The sequence below is a fragment of the Dipodomys merriami genome, unplaced genomic scaffold (genome assembly GCF_024711535.1).
Source record: "Dipodomys merriami isolate MVZ:Mamm:240054 unplaced genomic scaffold, mDipMer1.0.p SCAF_31, whole genome shotgun sequence".
Taxonomy (NCBI): domain Eukaryota; kingdom Metazoa; phylum Chordata; class Mammalia; order Rodentia; family Heteromyidae; genus Dipodomys; species Dipodomys merriami.
This window is the reverse complement of record NW_027204604.1, coordinates 4,262,501-4,279,104: the sequence shown is the minus strand read 5'-3', so window position 1 is coordinate 4,279,104 and position 16,604 is coordinate 4,262,501. Positions and strand designations below refer to the sequence as shown.

At 39.5% G+C, this 16,604-nt stretch overlaps 1 protein-coding gene across 1 annotated transcript in view; it reads left to right on the top strand.

Moving 5' to 3' along the window:
• Positions 1 to 16,604, top strand: part of Prox1 (prospero homeobox 1) — a 53,480-nt gene that overhangs the window by 4,807 nt on the left and 32,069 nt on the right. The window contains exons 2-3 of the mRNA XM_070041508.1: positions 3,222 to 5,013; positions 12,409 to 12,516. Coding sequence (XP_069897609.1) covers positions 3,289 to 5,013; positions 12,409 to 12,516 — 1,833 coding nt within the window. The 5' untranslated portion in view covers positions 3,222 to 3,288. The remainder of the gene's footprint in view (positions 1 to 3,221; positions 5,014 to 12,408; positions 12,517 to 16,604) is intronic.

Below are 16,604 nucleotides of genomic sequence, written 5' to 3'. Positions count from 1 at the left end.
AAAAACTTATAGTACATGTGTATTTGATCAATAATAATTTGGATTCATTGCTACATTAGTGTTTTTCTGTATTCTTGGTGATAATTGATAATGACAACTGCTGATCGAAAGGCTTCACATTGACTAGTTAAACCCAGATTAAAGTTAAAATGAAAATGCTGTGAGACTCAACTGCAATTATAGTTGAAAGATTATGATTTAGTACATGTGCTGAGAAATGCAGGGGTTTTTGAAAATCTTAGTGGACAGGAGAGTATGTTTGACAAAACGCTCCTTAATATTTTCTTTAGATCATGAATTGGGAAAGTACAAAAGCAATTGAAAAATATTTCCAAGTGATTTAATTTACATTATGATTATTTGATAATGTATTTTCACACATGGTAAACATATTCATATATATCTTGTTCATAAAACATGATGGTCATAAAATATTATGTCAACAAGTTATTATTTAACCTTGCTTAAAATGGTCACCTATCTTTATTTCTCAGTTTAGATCTAAGCTATCTAAAGAGATAATAATTTATGCCTCTTCTTGTTGGATCGCATAATTTTCCCCTTTGTTTTGTCCTATCTGTCACATCTCAGCTAAAAAGAACTAAAGTAGTCTTTAGTTTTTTTTATTCTTTCACATAAGAACTAAAAGTATTCATTCTCTCTTTGCCCAAGACAGAAATAAATCATTAAAATATTAACCAATAGAGAATTGCAACAACAAAAAAGGTTTAGTTGGGTGAGTTTCAAGGGAGTTACAGGATAGCTTGTTCTGAACAGACATAGTGAGCATGTTCAATTAACACCTACTATCCACTGAAGGTGAAAGAAATGTGTCTTTCTACTTTCTACCCTAGGAAGAACACCCTTCTCTTGGCTAGGGCATGAGTCAGGGATACAGCTGTTGATACCTAGACTAGATGAGAGGAAGTCCAGCTGATTCAGTTGGGAGAGGAAGGCTGCCTGGGTATGACCTTGTGTCCATCATTCTTCTGAATCTCCGCTACAGAGATGTTCTTCCCATACATAGCAAGAGGGGCAGAAGGAAAGTTCAATGTTAAGGTGAACAAGAAGAGAAAAGATACTGCAGGAAGTTTATTCAGTGTGTTCAATGAAAATCTATGAACTCTGCAGATGATATTAAATAGAAAAGGATGTACACATACACACACAAAGCTCAGAATAAGCCCAAAGAATCTCCTTTGTGGTACCCTCTCCCAAATGCAAATGTTGAAAATAATTCAACCCTTCTCCTGTTCTCTCTCACACCTGACAACGACTCCTGATTTATCAGATTTCATGTGCAAGGGAAGTATCTGCCCCTACATTTTTTGTGTATTCCTAGAGCCAATTTTATTATTAGTGTACAAGGAGATGCAGCATTCTGAATTTTGATGTTTGAATCCAATGGGTAAAATAAGTCAAACCTCTGTTTCCATCTCAACTTCTGTAAATTTTATTTTGAAGTGTACAAAATGTACTTCATCTTCAAGCATACAAAACTACATAGAAAGAAACATCATCTTGCTTTCATGATGCCCTAAAACTGGCTCCTTTATACATGTATATACATATATATATGTATATATGTATATGTATATATGTATATATATGTGTATATATATAATCTTCATATAGACATTGAGAGTATGAATACTGCATAAGGAAATCTTGGACATGATTAAAAAAAATATTGTTGCCATGTAAGCACTGAGCATTTTCTTGATTTTTACAGGTTATTTCATGCTGAAATTATGCCTATTTGCATGGATAGTCATTCTTTAAAACTAGCCACAGATGCAGTCCTAGGGAGCACGTAGATGTTTTTACAGGTGAACCGAAAGAGATGGGAGCTGTTCCAAACACTCTGCACGCTGCCTTTGGCAATAGACCCTGTTATTGTGAAGATGTGCTCTGTTAAGCAAACGTGAAGTTCAATATCAGATAAGCCTGGCATGAGAAAAAAATATTTTCCTCTTTTTTCACAAAACGTTCATTGTAAACAAAAAGATGTGACATCTTACATGTATTCAAAATTTGAGGTTAGCATCGCTACCTAATAAGTCCCACAATGTGTCAATTTCCTTTGATAAAATGTAAGCAAGGGTATTCTCTCTTTATATCATGTCTCCAAGAAACAATAGAGACTCAGATACAAAGAAGGTATTTCCCTTTCTCACATATTTGATGCTGTTTTCTTTCTTTATGTATCTTCCTTTGGTTGCTTTCTCTGTTTAAGGCTTTTCTTTTCCTTTCCTTTTACTTGGCATAGGAAATAACATTTACAAATGATATGTGTCAAATAGTTTCTTTAGCTATTTCAAGTTTAATTTTAGCATATACTAATAGATGAAAACCAGAACTGAACATGTGTATATCCTCACTTAGTCCAATAATTTATTGTTCTACATTTTGATCTCTAAAATGTATCAACATCCTTCCTTTGCAGTGATTCCAACTTCTCATGATTAAAGCTAACAAAAAGGACATCATGAAAAATTACAACTATTCTCATAGTTACGTTAAAATAAAGCAACAGATACAAATCGCACATATGATCTAAGAAAAAAAGGGCTAACTCTGCTAACTAAGCAGACATGAAAAACTAGCATTTGTGCATTTATTTCAATGCTAAATTGACCATTTATGTTTGAAAGAGACTGGTTAGAGTGTTTGTGCCATTTCACATATGACAGAAATATTTTAAAATTCAATCACAAAGGGTGTGTGGCAAATATGTGCATGTATTGTAGGGTCTTTTTCCTTTGGTAACAGTAAAGCCCCAGAAACTTTAATGCCACCCAAATTTCCCACAGCCTCAAAAATGTATCCTTCTTTCTTAAGGACGGACCACTTTTATCTTCTTTTATAATATGACTCAATGCCCAGAATTTAATCAATTGGTTGTCATAGGCTGTGTTCTTATAATCTACTGTTTCTTCTGAAGATAAACAGTATCATTTTAGGCATTTGTGAAAGAGAATCATATTACTGGTGCTTAAGCAGTTTTTGGTTTTTTTTTAATCTTAATCCATCTTAAACCAGTGGAGCAGAAATATTTAAAAATGTTTCATTTCAAGCAGAGTGCATAATAAATTGCAATAATTGTAATGTGCCATAAATCCCAGAGCCTATGCATTTTGCATTTGATTCAGGATTGAGGTCAGGAAATTTGGAGAAATTTAAAGAAAATGATTCATCAGTCCTTTTGTTCTGTTGGCCAGGGTCCCGGGATTCTTGAGCTGTGCCCAGCTGACGAGCTTTTGAAGATGGCACAATAACCGTCCAGTGATGCCTGACCATGACAGCACAGCCCTCTTAAGCCGGCAAACCAAGAGGAGAAGAGTTGACATTGGAGTGAAAAGGACGGTAGGGACGGCATCTGCATTTTTTGCTAAGGCAAGAGCAACGTTTTTTAGTGCCATGAATCCCCAAGGTTCTGAGCAGGACGTTGAGTATTCAGTAGTACAGCACGCAGATGGGGAAAAGTCAAATGTACTCCGCAAACTGCTGAAGAGGGCGAACTCGTATGAAGATGCCATGATGCCTTTTCCAGGGGCAACCATCATTTCCCAGCTGTTGAAAAATAACATGAACAAAAATGGTGGCACCGAGCCCAGTTTCCAAGCCAGCGGTCTCTCTAGTACAGGCTCCGAAGTACATCAAGAGGATATATGCAGCAACTCTTCAAGAGACAGCCCCCCAGAGTGTCTTTCTCCTTTTGGCAGGCCTACTATGAGCCAGTTTGATATGGATCGCTTATGTGATGAGCACCTGAGAGCAAAACGCGCCCGGGTTGAGAATATCATTCGGGGGATGAGCCATTCCCCGAGTGTGGCATTAAGGGGCAATGAAAATGAAAGAGAGATGGCCCCGCAGTCTGTGAGTCCCCGAGAAAGTTACCGGGAAAACAAACGCAAGCAGAAGCTGCCCCAGCAGCAGCAACAGAGTTTCCAGCAGCTGGTTTCAGCCCGAAAAGAACAGAAGCGAGAGGAACGCCGACAGCTGAAACAGCAGCTGGAGGACATGCAGAAACAGCTGCGCCAGCTGCAGGAGAAGTTCTACCAAATCTATGACAGCACTGATTCTGAAAATGATGAAGATGGTAACCTGTCTGAAGACAGCATGCGCTCCGAGATCCTGGAAGCCCGGGCTCAGGACTCTGTAGGGAGGTCAGACAACGAGATGTGTGAACTAGATCCAGGACAGTTCATTGACCGGGCTCGAGCCCTGATCAGGGAGCAGGAGCTGGTGGAAAACAAGCCCAAGAGGGAAGGGAACAACAAAGAAAGAGACCACGGGCCAAACTCCTTACAACCCGAAGGCAAACATTTGGCCGAGACCTTGAAACAAGAACTGAACACTGCCATGTCGCAAGTTGTGGACACTGTGGTCAAAGTCTTCTCGGCTAAACCCTCCCGCCAGCTTCCTCAGGGTTTCCCACCACTGCAGATGCCCCAGGCCAGATTCGCAGTCAACGGGGAGAACCACAATTTCCACACTGCCAACCAGCGCCTGCAGTGCTTCGGCGACGTCATCATTCCGAACCCCCTGGACGCTTTTGGCAACGTGCCGATGCCCAGTTCCACAGACCAGACAGAAGCGCTGCCCCTGGTGGTTCGGAAAAACTCATCTGACCAGTCTGCCTCTGGCCCGGCCGCTGGCGGCCACCACCAGCCCCTGCACCAGTCACCTCTCTCGGCCACTGCAGGCTTTACCACCTCCACCTTCCGCCACCCCTTTCCCCTTCCCTTGATGGCCTACCCATTTCAGAGTCCCTTAGGTGCTCCCTCTGGTTCCTTCTCGGGCAAAGACAGAGCCTCTCCTGAATCCTTAGACTTAACTAGGGATACGACGAGTCTGAGGACCAAGATGTCATCCCATCACCTGAGCCATCATCCCTGTTCACCAGCACACCCTCCCAGCACGGCTGAGGGGCTCTCCTTGTCCCTCATAAAGTCCGAGTGTGGAGATCTGCAAGACATGTCTGACATCTCACCTTATTCGGGAAGTGCAATATCCTTTTCTTCCCCGCCAACCCCTACCCCCAAGGAACAAACCAAACCAGGCCAGGTTTCCCCAGAGGTTAGGTGTCTACATGATGCTATAGAGTGGGAGTCGAGGGGGGAAAGTCTCTTCTTAAGGAGGTGAGCTTCTCTATTGCGCATGGTAGGTTTCTGTCAGCTCTGAGTGAGGCTTTTTTCTGATAGCAGGGAAACTTCCATCGACCTCTTTGCAACTTTCATCACTTGTTCGTCTCAGAGGGGTGGTCTTCCATGGGGGTGTTTGCACAGCACTGTGTGTCTTTTTGCAGTGTGTCCTGTATTGGTTTATCCTCTTTCCTCTTTTTTTTTTAAGAGTAGATTCAGAAATGGAAAATCTCTCCTTGTAAAATACTGCATTTTCTCAGTTATTTTACAAAGGTGGTAAGTTTTAGTCTAGTGGCAGGAGAAGAGTCTGTTTTTAGATTCCTTGAAGAAGAATTTTCTCACTTTACACGGTCTGCAAGACCCCTGGCTCCTAATTAAATCTCATGAAGAGCCCTTGATTGGAAGGAAACTGCTGTGGGGAAGGGGCTGAAGGAAGGACCTGGGTGGGGAGCTCCATTTTGCCTTTAATCTTTAAGTGAGACTTAAAAAAAAGAAAAGGAAACATGCAGGTACTGATTTATTCAGGCGGCATCAGTCTCTCCCGTTCACCCAAGGTCTGTTCTTTGGGTCTGCTGCAGCTGCTTCTACGCATGATTAACCTCTGCTCAGCCATACACAGAAATCTTTTGTCCTAACATACACAAAGCAAATTATTTTGGAAAGCAAGAGAGCACAATTAAATATAAAACTCAGCTGTATTCGACTTTAAAATGGCTCTCTTGCTATGACTCCTTCCAATTCTGAACCTGACTTTTATGTAGAGATGACAGTTATATTTTTTAGTAGACCTATCCTGCACTCCAGCTATTTTTAGCCCCATGATTTTTTACCCCCTCTCTATAAATTGGTCGTTTCAGTAAATTTTTTAAAAATCTTGTGACTGTTAGTCTTTTAGGGTAGTAGAATAATAGCATTTGGGGGCAGGTGGAGGCATGTTTCTTGTATAATAAATTACCAGATGGATATAAAATTTAGCAATTAAGTTGGCTGTTGCTAAATTGAGGATTTTGAGCAATCGTCTTGATGACTAGAGATTGACATTTTAGTATCGAAGCCCACTCCAGAAACTGCCGTGTAAGTGCCAAGTCCCAGCTATGGTAGAAATGTTTTCCTAGGGTCATCCTCTTGAGATGGTTAGAAAAGTCATTGGTAAGGAGAATTGGATCCATTAACATGAGACCCCCTTGGACATTAAACATGGTGGCTCGTTCCATAGTGAAGAGAAGACTGAGGTAAATGGGAAGAGAAAAATGTTAAGGTTTTACATGTGAGTCTTGGCTTCAGTGCTGCAGCAAACACCCTACCTTTGGTCCATGGCAAACAGGCAATACTTTTTGGTCAATGTGATTAGAATGTACTTGTTGGTGATGAGCATAACAAAGTAACACACAATGGCTCAAATGGTTTGATTTTCACCCTTTGCAAGAAGAGCATCTTTTCTAAATTCATACCTGGATTATAATGTCTAGGTTAGACTCTTGTACCTCAAAGATCTCTGAATTTGGAAAATAGTAATAATTGCAGTTATCTCTCTCTTTCTGTCACTGTCTCTTGCTCACACATAGAGTAAAGGGACATCTGTGCTCTTTTTCATAAATATTTGAAGGCAAGTGTCAAGTCCTATAAGTCCACACTAAACTCTTGTTCATAATATATTCTTTAATTTAAACTTACTGTAATTAGGACTTGAACTCAGGGCCTGGACACAGTCCCTGAGCTCTTGTGCTCAAGGCTAGTGTTTTATTTGAATCAAGCCCTACTTCCTGCTTTTTGGTAATTTGTTGGAGATAATAGTTGCACAGACTTTCGTGCCTGGGCTGGCTTTGAACCATGATCCTCATATGTCAGCCTCCTGAGTACCTAGGATTATAGGTGTGAGCTACCAGCAACCGGCTAATTGTAGTGTGTGTGTGTGTGTGTGTGTGTGTGTGTGTGTGTGTGTGTGTGTGTGTGTGCGCGCGCGCGCGTGCCAGTCCTGGAGCTTGAACTCAGGACTTGGGCATTATCTCCGAGCTTTTGTGCTCAAGGCTAGCACTCTACCACATGATCCATAGCTCCACTTCCAGCTTTTTGGTGGTAATTGGAGTTAAGAGTCTCATGTACTTTCCTACCCAAACTGGCTTCAAATTGCCGTCCTTAGACTTCAGCCTTCTGAGAAACTAGGATTACAGGCATGAGCCACTCCCTGCACCCAGCTAATTATGACTTTTTAAAAAAATCTTTTAGATTGCTTTAAATGTCAGCTATACGTATTGTTTTACTCCTTCTCCCTAAATCCCCTGAGGAATTTTGAGGCTTTGAATGGAAAGATGTTCCATCAATTTCTTAACATAGCAAATGCTGTAAAGAAAACACAGTTGCCTTTTCTGCACAGAACAACCTCCCCTGGTGCCCACCAACATAAGATTGTGTTGAATGGTAATTAAGGAAGTAGCCACATTGCCTGAATTGTCCACTCTTTACCTGGAGCTGTTTCTTTACTATGATTTGTTGCAAATAATGATTACTTTTTCTGCTTCTTTGCCCTTCTAATCTCTGGCTTTTGCTCTTTCTTTTTTAAGACATTGTACTTTTAGCCATTCATATCTTATAGCCATTCATATCTTATTTATCGGAAGAAGAAGATAAAAAAGTCTTTTTCACAGTTCTGAAACAACTGAGAATCTCCGTGTTCTTCGGTAGATTGACCACTTTGCTCCTGTCTCTAACTCTGTATGGCCATACGTCTTCCTTGGATTATCTGATCACATATAGAATTCTACTATCTTATGAAATTATTTTGTCTATTCAATTATAGACCAAATTCTTAAGTTTGAGGACATTTCAGGAACTCAGGTCAAGCTTTATGGAGTCTTATTTGAATGTGTTGTATGACTATTCCTAGAAAAGATCAATAGAAATAAGTAGAAATGAATGAAATGGTATCACCATGACTTGTCATTGTAATGTTTCTATTTTTATCTCATTATTTTCAAAATTGTTATAAATCATTTTTTCGCTGAGGTGCTGAAGAGTAAAACTAGGTTCTTGCATATGCTAGGCAAGTACTCTACCATTCAGCTATGTCCCCTATCCTAAATAATGTAATTCTTTAGGCATGCTCTTTCCCTACTCCAAAGGGCAGCATCTGTTTTTTGAACAAAGTAGCCAAGATAAGAACTACTAAGACCAGCAGCTTATCTAATAAATCCATTCTAAGTTGAGTACATTAAACATATATGTTCTAAATAATAGAGCACACTATCTCATTATCCCCTTTAGTAGGAAGGAAATCGTGTGTGTGTGTGTGTGTGTGTGTGTGTGTGTGTGTGTGTTAAACTGAATGTCAATGCATCTGGCCAAAGAGCTCATGTCTTAGAAATAAAAACTGTACTCAGTATCTTTGCAAATGAATCTCTTTAATCAAATATTAAGTTTTATTCAAATACCAAAAGAAAGACCCAGCCAATTGCTTTTCTTCATGATGTTCCTTGTCATCCATCCTCTTTGCATCTCAAGAAAAATAGCCTTGGTTAGGCCTCAAACATTTGCATGTACCCAATTAAAGGACAAGAGTAGTATTATAAGCCATTAAGATGTGCAGGTGAAGACACTGGCAGTGTGACAGCAAGCTTTCCTTTACTCGGCCCTTAAAAGGAATGTTAGACATACTTGAAGTGTAAAAGGAAAATTATTTAGTGCTGTGAAATTAAAGTCCAACTGGAAAACATGGATTAAACTGGAATTTCAAAAATGTGTAATAATCCACAGGTTTATCTTTTACATTTTTAAGAAGCCTTTGTGTGTCACCTTTGTGATTCTATTAGTTATAGTTATCATGAAATAATATAGAGTCTGAAAGACTATGGGCTCTTCACTGCCCCAACCTCCAGATAAAAAAACAGTCAAATATTTTTTTAATAAAAGAAATCTCCAGAAACTATAGATCCCTCTGATTATGTCAAACTTCCTGAGGCTTGTAATCAAATGACAGAATTAGTATCTTGTCTCTCCTTCTAGGGAAAGCCTCTTAGAAACTGCAAAAAGGAGAAATAAGGGAAAACTAAAATTCTTTGCATGTCCAAGTGCTTTAGAAAAATGTAAGATCCTCAACCTATTTGCTTAGACTGAGGCATTAAACATCAGCCACAACCCAGAGTTCAACTGGGGGGGGGAGGGAATTTCCTCCTTCCAGCCTTTACAACCTATTATTCTTCCATTTGCCTTTCTGCTGCCCTGGCTGCTCCTCCCGCTGCCGTGTTTAGGTAAGGTTATATTGTGCTTGGTAAACAGACAACACTTAGATTCTCAGGTTGTTTGGACACTGCATCAGATTCAGCTGTACTCTCTTGCTTCTCGTGATCTTTTTTTTGTATTCCTGAGCAGATGTCTTTCATTAATTTATGGATTTGTCATCTTTTCTTCCTTCCTTTCTTCTTTTCTTTTTTCTTTCTTTCTTTCCCTTTCTTTTCTTTCTTTTTTTTTTTTTTTACACCTGGCAGCTGTCTCAAGTTTCAGCAGTTATTGTCTATTTTGCATTACACATAGAATTGAATGTCATCTGTCTTCACAATGCTAAGAGAATTGAGGCAAAGCCACATGAACTGCCGGACAGATCTTGCTTGCGTTCCATCCCCCTCGCCCCTGCCCCCACCCCCACCCCCTTTACCTCCTTAATATTTATTTGTGCTCATTTTCTTTCCTGGCCTTGAATGGAGCTTAGCTCGTGTTCAGTACAGCTGTATGTTTACTGAATCTATTCCATCATGAGTCATTGTGCGTGTGTAAGTATCCAGGAAACAGCTAGTGCTTTCTTGGAAGAACAGTTGCTTTTCAGCACAAGCACTTAAAAGGGAAATTAACCAATTGGTCAGTTCAGATTTATTTTGAGGAGAAAAAAAAAAGATTATCTAGCTGTTGGCTTTTAAATGTTTCATTAGCTATTTTTAATAGTTTATTAGAAACATCTATGTTATGGGAATTTTAGCTTGATCTCACAATGAACAAAAGATAAAGATTTATTCTGTGTTCCATGTCAACCGATCGATTCCAAGTATTTCCAACAGGAAACAATTTGAAGCAAAAAATGAACTTGAGAAATCCAAATCACAGTAGTTTATTATTTTTTTCATTAAATAAAACAATCTCTGAATCCTGATTTAAAGAAAAACTACTGGATTAAAAATTATAAAAATAACTAAACCATGTTAGTAAAATTTTGATGAACCAAAAGCCTAGGGGAAGGCGAGGGAGTGAGTGTTGGTGCTCTGTGCCTGAGCCACAGAACAAAACAATTTGTCTTTTGTATTGGACCAAATCTTGATAGGTTTGAAGATTTACAATTACCCATATATACGAGGTTGTTTTCATGTAGCCTTCTGAAAGGAAAGATTAGAACCCAGATCTGAGGATATTTATTCAAGTTTGCACTTGTCTAAAACTCTTATCATGAGGCACTAGGAGACAGCTTGCAACTATTATTTTACTTTTCCATTTGGACAGATGGTCCTGAAGTGTGCCCTGCTCCTTTAGTTTTCTCTATCAGTCTAATGGAGGTTACTGGAGGGCCTTTCAGCTCTTTCCTTGGCACAAGAAGTATGTCAGTCATAAATTATCGTCTTTGTAATCATTAAGAACCTTAAACAAAAACACAAGTTCAGTTAAGCTGCTTTGGCTTACAGAGACCAAAATCAAAATTTCTTTCTTCAGTATTTATTTTAATTTAACCCACACAGACTGTAATACTTTTCTATTTGCAAACCAAGGTGATCTTTTTTTTTTCAGTGTCAAGGGATATGAAAGGAGATGTTAATTGAGCAAATTCTCAGCAGAATATTTGGTTAAACGCTCTGTTACAAGCAGTCAAGAGCTTATCAATATTAATTTGATTATGTGTCTCTAGTCCTTTGCAGGTTCCTTTCCATTCTGATGATTAGTCATGCTGTATTTGATGGAGAACATTGGGAAACCTTTGTTTTTCCTAAATGTCTATGTTTATCTGATCTTTCTTTCCAAGGTGTGAAATTTTGGTTCAGTAGCTAATGGTGTGTGTGTGTGTGTGTGTGTGTGTGTGTGTGTGTGTGTGTGTGTGTGTGTGTGTGTGTATACACGTACCTATGCATGGACACATTTTGTTTTTTTTTTTTCCACTCATTTTTCTCAAACTCTCCTTTAAGAGAAAAATCCTTAGAGCAGCTTCTAGGAAGGACCCTTAATTGACCTTGTGGGGGACCACATTGATTTTCTCCACGTGCATCTTCATTTCTGATAAATTATAAAGCCATTAATTTGCTGAGGAAATGGCAGGGCCAGGCTGCGGCACAGATGTGACCAGAGCCATCCCAGCTCGGAGTCTGCTGAGAAGTGCCAAGAATCTGGGACAGAATCAGGAAGCCTGGATTGTTATGGTTAGCCTCGCATTCTCTTGGGAACTGTTGTAGTTGCTGCTGTTTACAGATCTAAAAGGTAATGATGTTTCCAGATAAATAGGCCTTCTTATTTGGGGTAAGTGGCCATTTATTGATCTGCTAACCCACATTTATTGATTTGTTAGCCCCAACTACTATGTCACTCTCCAAGGAGTTAACTATCAATCCAGGACAAGCAAATTGTATTTGATTTTGGACGGTCGCTTTAACAAAAGCGACACCCCCTTCTACACTCTCTCAGTGCCAAAACTACCCCCCACTCCAGTCTGAGCTGTAGTTTTTAAAGGCAACAATTAAAGGACATAATAATAATAAGACAGGAAGAAACGCAGTCAAGAAGACCTATACTAGGTCAGCAACAAAAGGTAAAATGTGAAACTTGCATAACCATATTGAAAATAATGTTCTTCATATTTTGACATGTCTGTAAACCACACAGAAAGAAGCGACAAACAGAGCTGTGATTGCAGAGAAGGAAGGAAATGTGACAAGAATTGTATAGTACATGCTGAGTGCATTTGTCCCCCTAGCAACAGGTGAATGTATAGATAGCGTAAGGATATGGAACAAAGAAAGAGAGGGAGGGCTTGGCCATCCTCACCAGGAAATAGCTAATAATTTGCAACTAAATTCTGTGTTCACTCCATTCCTAGCAGGCAATGGACATTAAGTAAACAGTAGCAACTTAGCAATAGATTCGGTAGCTAATACTGAGGACCTTTGGGCCTATCTGGGGCTGCTCTAGACCCGTTGAGGGAGAGGACTGTGGAGTGGGAGACAGGAGGAGAACTCCTTGTTGTTTATGGAATTTTTATTCGATTTGATATTTTTTGCCTTAACCAATTGCATCCTACATGCAGGAAGGATTATCACCTAATCACTTGAAAAAAGCAAAGCTCATGTTCTTTTATACCCGTTATCCCAGCTCCAATATGCTGAAGACCTACTTCTCTGATGTCAAGGTAGGCATATTCTTTATTAGTAGTTTTTTTTTCCTATATATGAACTCTCAGTACTTTCTAGGATTTGAACTTTCATAAGTTAATGGAGATGAACTTGGGATCCAATTATTAATGCACCTGTGTTGTAATTGGTTGAATACACTTGTCCTTTTGTCTAGAGGTGCGCTGAACAAACATGTCATTTGGTTTCTTAAGACTGAGGAACTGGTTTCAAAGTCACATGGGTTTCTGGCATAGCCCAGGAAACTTAGATCCTGTCTTTATATGTTTCAGTCGCTTCCTGAAAGAAATTTCCACTGGTAATGGATGGATGTGCTTTCAAGAATTTTTTTTCCCCTTCTCTGTTGCATCACTAAAAATGTTTCTGTTTTTGTTTCTCTTGGTTTCTCCATATTTGCGCCTATGAAAGCAAACTCTAGCACCTCTTCCTTCCCCCCCAGTTGAAAAGGAGCGTACATTGAAATTCTCTATGCAGTAGCTGCTTAAAAACAAAAGTGATGATTGTCTCTTATTTACAACTTAATTTGTTGTTGATGTAGAGTACACTGAGCATAAGGAGAATGAATAAAGTGACAGATTCAGGACACATTATTCAAATGAGGATATGAAAGCTGTCGGCCTACAGCTGCAGCCTCCCTTATTCTACAGAACATTGGGACCTCCTGGTTCTGTGTGTGTGTGTGTGTGTGTGTGTGTATGTGCACGCGTGTGTGCATGTCTGTGTTGTGTGTGGATTTTAAGTAATTGTTTGCATCAACTTGATGTTGTGTTAATCATCAGTAACTTTTTAAAGCATAGATTGGATTTTGATGATGATAATGACATGCGTGGTATCATTATCTAAGGAACTTGATTAACATTACATTAGCTGAGATTTAGTTTATTAGGGTTGGGTGGCTTTTCTGCACTCCTTGCCTGCTCACCCCCATATGTACAAGTTCTTATTTCTGTCATTGAGAGCATGCACACTCACCTCCCATTCCCCTGCCTGCATGCAGCCTGTTTGTGCCTGATTCGTGCCCAAGTTGTGTCCCTGGCCCCATTTTGCAGGCCTACTCATTTCAGTTCCCTTCAGGGACATTTTTATTTGGCCTTCTAGGAGAAGTTCTGTTTTCAATCCTGTTTGCTTGTGAATTGTATATCAACTTTAGCCTGTTGTTCTTTCTCCCTTCTTTAAGTGGAAGATATGTTTTGTCCTCACCCAGGGCCAAGCAGTTAGTCTATGATAACAGGATGAGGAAGGCAGAGAAAGTCAGCAATGTAAAGAGCTGGCTGAGAACATTAAGCATACAACTGCTGAGAGCAACAGGAGGCTAAATAAAGAGTCAGTCTAGAACAGATAGAATTTGTTCATTGTAGGTGACTGGCCAGCTTCTAGAGCCTGCTAGAAGGTGGCAGAGTTTGACTTCCAAGGTTGACTTCCCCCCACTTTGCTTCTAAGAGAACATGAAAGAGAGGGAGGGGAGGATTATTGTAGGTACCATGTATGCGTGTGTGTTAGCGACTTCACTCTTCTATGTGCCATGATCTGTGGCAGTGGGATATCATTATTTATATACCACCTTCCATCCATAAGGAAGCCAAAGAGTTTTGCAAGGTGCATACGTAAGGATCACTCTTACCCATTATTGAAGGGCAGCCACCTGAAGGGTAGAAACATCAGCCATTCTGGGGCAGCAGTCCCCCACAACAAGAGATGTGAACATTAGAAACATTTATGTTTTTTGTGTGCATGCACATGCGGGGGGGGGAGGTCAGGTGGGGAAGATTGATGATTAATCAGTGGTTTTATCAAAACTACATAATACAGACCCACAAGAAAATATTTCCATTCCTTCAGAAAACATCTAGTAAGTGAGCCTTACCCAGAAAAATACTACCTATTCAGCATAAGTATCAATAAAATTCATGGGTCAATATTTTATTTTATAAAGCACTAATATTCAGATCATAGATTCTTACCCATACTTTAACTATTCTGGGAGAAAAAGGCTGTTAAAATGTATGTGAGTCTGGTTAAATAACAATTAACCATGCTAATGGAGAGGAAACAGAAGGACATATAGTACATTGTAAAAAAAATTACTGAAGGTCATTTCTCTTATTTTTGTAATGAAGTATGCATTTTAAACTTTCCTAATTATGTTTTTGTTAATCTGGCTAATAATTAATGAATTTGGATTCCCTGAGCTTGTATTGATTGAGAACAAAATACCATATGTAGAAGGGCAAAGGTGATCTGGGCAAAATGGTCCAGAAACTTTTAGAAACAATGGCAGAGCATTCTGAGACTTCCTGCAGGTTAAGGATGATTCTGAATTTGAATGTTGACATTATGTATGTATGAGTGTTTACATTATATGTATGTGTGTGATATACATGTATATGTATGTACGTATATATTATGCTATGAGGTGTGCATATATGTACTTTATATAGTTGCATGTAAATATGAACAGTTCTTTGTAAGGCCCACATCCTCTAGTTTTATTTTGCTCAGGACTCCAGAAACTACTCCAGGAATGAAGAAGCACTAGGAATAAGAAAAGAGACCTTAGTATTTCTATCAGAAATGAAACCTGTATTATGTAGCTTGTGTTTGTGGACCAAGTACTGCTCATGCCAATAACATAAATCTATACTTCATTATGTCCACATTCATCTAAGAAAATTTCTAATTTGAGTAAAATGTACTTTCCCCAAGTATAAAGCCATTTCACTTGAAATAATATCCAGAAATTAGTTTTGCACATGAAAGAAAATAAGAACAGAAAAACAGCAAAAGCAGAAACTATCTTGTTTCCTGAAGAAGAGGAAGCCTAGATGGTCATCAGAGTACAGCCAAAAATACTGCTAGATGGAGTTCATCCAGGCTCTCGCCAAGCAGTCTTTCTGTTTCTCCTAGATATGGTTGCAGGCTTCAAGTCCCCCAGGTGACTTTCACTGGGGAAGGCATTAGATGCTTTTCAATGACCTGGGAAAGAAAGGGGTAGAGGGAAATCATACAGCTTAGAGATGCTGGCCCAGTATCCGTGCATACAAAGCCTGAACCCCAGGTCAACTCCGTGCAGCTTCTCTAGAGTAAGAATCTGAACCAAGTTCTGTGTTCTCACAGAGAGTCCAACTTAATTCCCTCACAATGACATTTAGACAGACAAAAAGCTCAGCTCGTTGGGGCTTCAAATCCTTTGAGAAAAGCAAGTACACAAATGTGAGAGAGATGCTTGGGGGCGCATGGGTGGCACTGCCTTCCTGTTCAGTACTGGGTGCTGATTTTAATGTATAAACTAATAACTCCTAGGCCACTAAGTACAACAGATTCAGTGTCATTTCAGCTTTGAAGAACAGACGCTCCCAGCCTTTCAAGTCGGCAGTGTTAAATGATGTATCTGGTCCTCTCCACCCCTTGAGTCAACTGCTGCCTGGCCGGATTAAGGTGTCAGGTTGATTTGTTTTATACATCTTTTGACCATGCTCATTGAATATTTAGGAAGTTTCTCCAGCCCATATTGAGGCTGAGATGTCCCGTGGGAAGCATTAATCAAAGTCACAGAGACCCGTACACTGTAGAAACACAGTCTCTTTATTGTAGCGATTAGTTTTTGCAGTAACACATTAACACACTACAGAGCTTGCCTTTATAGAACAATTGATCCTTTTCTTGTAAGCCACTACAGAACACAGCAAATTAACTCTTTAAAGTTTAACACTTTTCCTCTTCGGATACAAATAATCTAAAAGACAGAGGGCTTGCTTTAGCCACTTAGGAAAAAAGCAAACAAGCAAACAAATTTCACTTCTGGTCCAGGGAGACTCTTGTTCCTACATCGTTGGTGCTGGTCATTTGGCTTGGATCATGTTTGGGGAGGCTGTTGTTTCTGTCCATTCTTTCTCTCTGGTATTTCCATTCTCCAACAATAAGCTTTAAATCTCCCTTTATGTCCCATTCGTAAATAATGGCAAGTGCACTTACTTTTTTGTCCTCCCCCATTAGGTCATTCATGACCATTCTAGAAAAAAAAAATACCCCTTCTATTTTTTTCCCCTCTACAGTACTCTTGTCCATATGAGACAATGTCTTGTAACAA